This window comes from Apteryx mantelli, chromosome 11 (assembly GCF_036417845.1).
Source record: "Apteryx mantelli isolate bAptMan1 chromosome 11, bAptMan1.hap1, whole genome shotgun sequence".
Lineage (NCBI taxonomy): Eukaryota > Metazoa > Chordata > Aves > Apterygiformes > Apterygidae > Apteryx > Apteryx mantelli.
In genome coordinates, this window is record NC_089988.1 from 6836923 (window position 1) to 6841566 (window position 4644).

Below are 4644 nucleotides of genomic sequence, written 5' to 3' on the forward strand. Positions count from 1 at the left end.
AATCTTCACAGCCCCTGACATGGTAAGTCTCTGGCTGCAGGGCAATGCTACTGAGGTTCCTGGAGGGTGTCTCCTAAACCCATCCCATCCCATCACTGATAGGCTTTTTAAGGATTGCTCTCCTGGCTCCTCCAGTGCATAGGCAGAGGAGGAGATGCTTCAGAGCAGGGATTCCCTGCCACACTGTCACAGGGACAGGGCGTGCAGCTCCATTCTGCCAGGGGTGGCTGCAGAGTGTAAAGCCAGGGAGCACACCCCGGTCTGCGCAGGGCTGTAATTCAGAGCAGTGTCCCTGTGCCCCAGGGTGCTGCGTGCCCGGGACAGTGACTCTGCTGCTGGTGGGGGACAGCCCTCAGCCTGACTGGGGAGCTCCCCACAGCACTACGGGGAGAACCTCCGTGGGAGAGCAGCGACCCCCAGCAGGGTAGGTCATTCTCCTGCTGAGAGGGTGCTGCATGGGTCAGGGCTGCTCACAGTTCTAGCTCATGCATTGGAGATGTGCAAGGGGTCTTTTCAAGAGGAGATCAAGAGAAGAGCTACTTCAAAGGGAAACAGCTTTCCTTCAGGTGTCTGCACTTACAGTTTCATAATTTTGGCAGGGAGAATGAAGGAATGAGTTTTCTGTTTTGGCAAGGAAGTGGGATTCCTAACCTTTTACTCTCAGAGATTAATAGGTCAGTGAGAAACCTCAGGAAGTCACTTCATGCCCACCTTAGCCTACAGACAGCATTAGGATCACCTTTGGGGCCTCATAGGAGTTTATGTGACCTGTTCCTTAGGATGTGCATGCACAGAGATGTCCCTAGATGTGCCCCGATGCGGGAGGTTTCTGTAGGGCAGAAGTGAGCACACAGAGGGTGGGATGGTGTCTGTGAGCACTGACCATGAGAAGATGTTGTGACAGAGAAAGAACTGGCAGCAGGGACAGCTTCAGGCAGCAGAGATAAGCAGGGAATGAGACGGAACTGCAGGGCATGAGCCACCTCCTCTGCAGCCAGACCTCTGGCAGAGGACAGGGGCATCTCTCCTGCCATAGGCCCATTTTGTGCAGCCCGACAAAGGGGCTGAGAGTGACTGCCCTGCAGTATCACCATCTGCAAGGTGGCATGCCCAGCTGGGCAAGGTGAAGGCTTTCCAGAATGCCTCTCTGTCTCTCTCCTTGCCTCCCTTGGCAGCAGGATCATGGTGCTGCTCCTTGTTTCCCCTCCTGTCCATGATGCTCCTGTTCTTGCTCTTGGGCTCTCTGGGGTGGGAACTTTCAGCTGCAGTTCAGACATGGATACTACAAGTTGTGGAACAGAGGGGTCTGCATGGGAATGAGGTTGCCCCAGCCTCCTTCTGACTTGTGGAGCTCCAGAAAATGCAGTCACTGGAGCTGGGATCTGAGCTGACTCTGCCTTAGGAGAGCCCATCTCCAGTCCTAAGAGTCCTTTGACCGTTTCCTAATAGTGTCCTGGAAGACTGCGTGCTGCCCTCTAGAAAGGCACTGCTGTCTCATAGCATCTCTGTGATATCTGAGAGCCCCATGAGGAAGGTGCAGAGATGCTGAGAGTATGGAGATGGTGGTGGGAGGCTGTATGTGGGCATCTGAAAAGAGCCCTGTGTCCTTGGCTAGAAGGGGAGTGTGGAGAGCTCCCTCAGGTGCCCTGAGAAAGGGTGAGAAGTTTGCAGATGTGCACTTTGAAACTGGACTTGTGTGCTCTCAGCAGGGGCTGGTTTCTCTCTAGGGCAACACATGAGTGTGATCATCCTCCAGCCCAAAGATTTACAAGCACAGGACAGCTGGGAATGCGAGTAATACACAGACTAGCTGTGCTCACTCTGCAACAAGGGACAGTGAATCCGTTTTACTCATGACTCATTAGAAATGCCAAGGATTTCTGCCTTTGAGGAACACTCCCCAGGAGTGACAAGGACATCTGAAAGAAAATAAAAAATCCCTGAAACTCTGTTCCTCAAACCTCATTCTTTAGAATTCACAGTGAGGATGCTGAAGAGTCCTTCTACACGATGAGTGGCTTTCACCTGACAGAAAGTGTGCATGTCAGAGCTGGTCACCCCCGTTGCCCTGTGCCCACTGCTTTACAGCAGGACTGACTGCTCTGGAGCCCATGGGCAGAGGTCCCTGCTCCTCATAGCACACTCAGCCAATGCAAAGCGGAGCTCAAGCATGAGAGCTGCACAAAGGTCCTCTCATTTAAGAGAAGCAAAGCGGGGGCTTGTATGAGAACTGCAACATTTGGGGGTTTTTTTGCTTGGAAAGCCTCCACTAACTTCTCAATGTCTTTTCTCCTTTGGACAGTCCCCCATGCCCGGAGACAGCAAAATGTCCAACAGCAGCCCCCTCAGCGAGTTCCTCCTCCTGGCATTTGCGGACACGCGGGAGCTGCAGCTCTTGCACTTCTCGCTCTTCCTGGACATCTACCTGGCTGCCCTCCTGGGCAACGGCCTCATCATCACAGCCGTAGCCTGCGACCACCGCCTCCACACCCCCATGTACTTCTTCCTCCTCAACCTCTCCCTCCTCGACCTTGGCTCCATCTCCACCACTGTCCCCAAATCCATGGCCAATTCTCTGAGGGACACCAGGGTCATTTCCTACTCAGGATGTGCTGCCCAGGTCTTCCTCGTTTTCTTCTTGTTAGGAGGAGAGTATTTTCTTCTCACAGTCATGGCCTATGACCGCTATGTTGCCATCTGCAGACCCCTCCACTACGGTACCCTCATGGGCAGCAGAGCTTGTGTCAGAATGGCAGCAGCTGCCTGGGCCAGTGGTTTTCTCAATGCTCTCCTGCACACTGCTAACACATTTTCAATACCACTCTGCCAAGGCAATGTCCTGGACCAGTTCTTCTGTGAAGTTCCCCAGATCCTCAAGCTCTCCTGCTCAGACTCCTACCTCAGGGAAGTTGGGTTTCTTGTGGTTAGTGCCTGTTTAACATTTGGGTGTTTTGTTTTCATTGTGTTGTCCTACGTGCAGATCTTCACTGCTGTGCTGAGGATCCCCTCTGAGCAGGGCCGGCACAAAGCCTTTTCCATGTGCCTGCCTCACCTGGCCGTGGTCTCCCTGTTTGTTACCACTGGCCTGTTTGCCTACCTGAAGCCCCCTTCCATCTCTTCCCCAGCTCTGGATCTGGTGGTGACTGTTCTGTATGCGGTGGTGCCTCCAACTCTGAACCCCCTCATCTACAGCATGAGGAACAAGGAGCTCAAAGATGCCCTGAGAAAAGTGATTTCATGGACATTTTTCAGCAGTGGTAACATTGCCATTGCTCTCCACAAATGACTCCCCCCTTTCTCCCGTACCAGGACTGAGCTTTGTTTGTTCACTTTATTTGTATTATTACTTTTATTACTGTTGTTATTATTATTTGTCACCATGTTGCTACACAAATGCTTGGATTCATTCCACCTTTCCTGAGACTGCTCTGTCTCACCTGGTGCCCATATAAAGTTGTGTCCAACACTGGGTCAGAGCTGACTCCCTCACAGTATCTCTGTAATAAAGTAGGTTCTTGCAGGTGCAGTGCTTGACGGCTGTGCTGCCTCCAAAGCTGGTGTCACTGAGGGCTGTCATGGAGACCATGCCTGGAAGACATTTCCCCACCCCTGAATGCACCCTGTCCTGTGCAGTGTCTGTGCAGTGGGGCCATGGGGCCACATGGAGGGCAGCAGGGCTGGGCCAGCACAGGGACAGGAGGGAGTTGGGAGCCATGACACCCCAGAAGCTCCCACCAGTCATGGAGGGGACTCACTGCTGCTAGCAGGGTCAGGGGTTTCTCGAGGGCTACAGCCACTGGCACCACCTGCCAGGACTCCCAGACTCAGCACAGATGGTCTCCCCGCAATGAAGCTCATGGTGCCCCCTGTCCTTTGTCACCATCCTCTCTCAGGAGCACTGCTGGGTGCATCACTCCCTGCGAGGGTGTGGAGAGGAGCTGCTGGAGGTCTTCTCTTCTCATGCCTGCTGCCCCCACCTCTGATATGGCATCGGCCGACAGGCTCTGCCCTGGGTCATATTATGTCTCCATTAGCTCTCCTCTGAGACCACTTAGGGACCTGAAGTGCATAGCTCTGCTTAGAGCTGGCCACCACAGCCTGCCTGCATGGTCCCAGGAGATCCGAGCAAGGCTGTGCTTGGAGGTGAGGCTGTTATTGTCCTCAGTCGCAGCCTGGTGGAATGGTCTGTGTGGGGGCCAAGGGGAGGAAAGGGCAAGAGACAACAAAGAGAAGATGCAATAAGGGAAATTTCAGATGAGTTGAAGGAAAAAATAAAGAGATAACCATGGTAGTTGAGTAGCACTGGGGCAGGGGACAGGAAATCTTAAGAAATTCTTCTGGAGAAAGCACCTACCAACCTGATCTAACTGTCAAGTTAGCCCAGCTCAGAGCAGACCGTGGTCCTGGAGATCTCTGGTGGTCCCTCCCAACCCAAATCCTCTAGGAGGAAGGGGCTGGAAGGCAGAATGAGGGGCAGGGGACACTGTTGTGGGGTGAGGCCTTGCTGGCATTTGTACTGCCTGGTCAAGCCTGTCCTCAGAGTGAAACAGTGAGCGAGTTCATCCTCAAAAATGAACCAGTGCTGGGAGAGAGCAGAAACGTTCTCAGGAACATACCAGGCATTCAGGCCCTTCGACTGCTGAG

The 4644-nt window shown here is 53.4% G+C and overlaps 1 protein-coding gene across 1 annotated transcript; it reads left to right on the plus strand.

The window, feature by feature from the left end:
* Nucleotides 1-2485: 2485 nt before the first annotated feature.
* On the plus strand, nucleotides 2486-3983 carry LOC136992953 (olfactory receptor 14A16-like; the record flags this gene model as incomplete). Its single annotated transcript, XM_067302972.1, has 2 exons — nucleotides 2486-3229; nucleotides 3894-3983. Coding segments are annotated over 2 exons (834 nt in total), but the record flags the coding sequence as incomplete, so codon positions are not given.
* Between the last annotated feature and the right edge of the window lie 661 nt (nucleotides 3984-4644).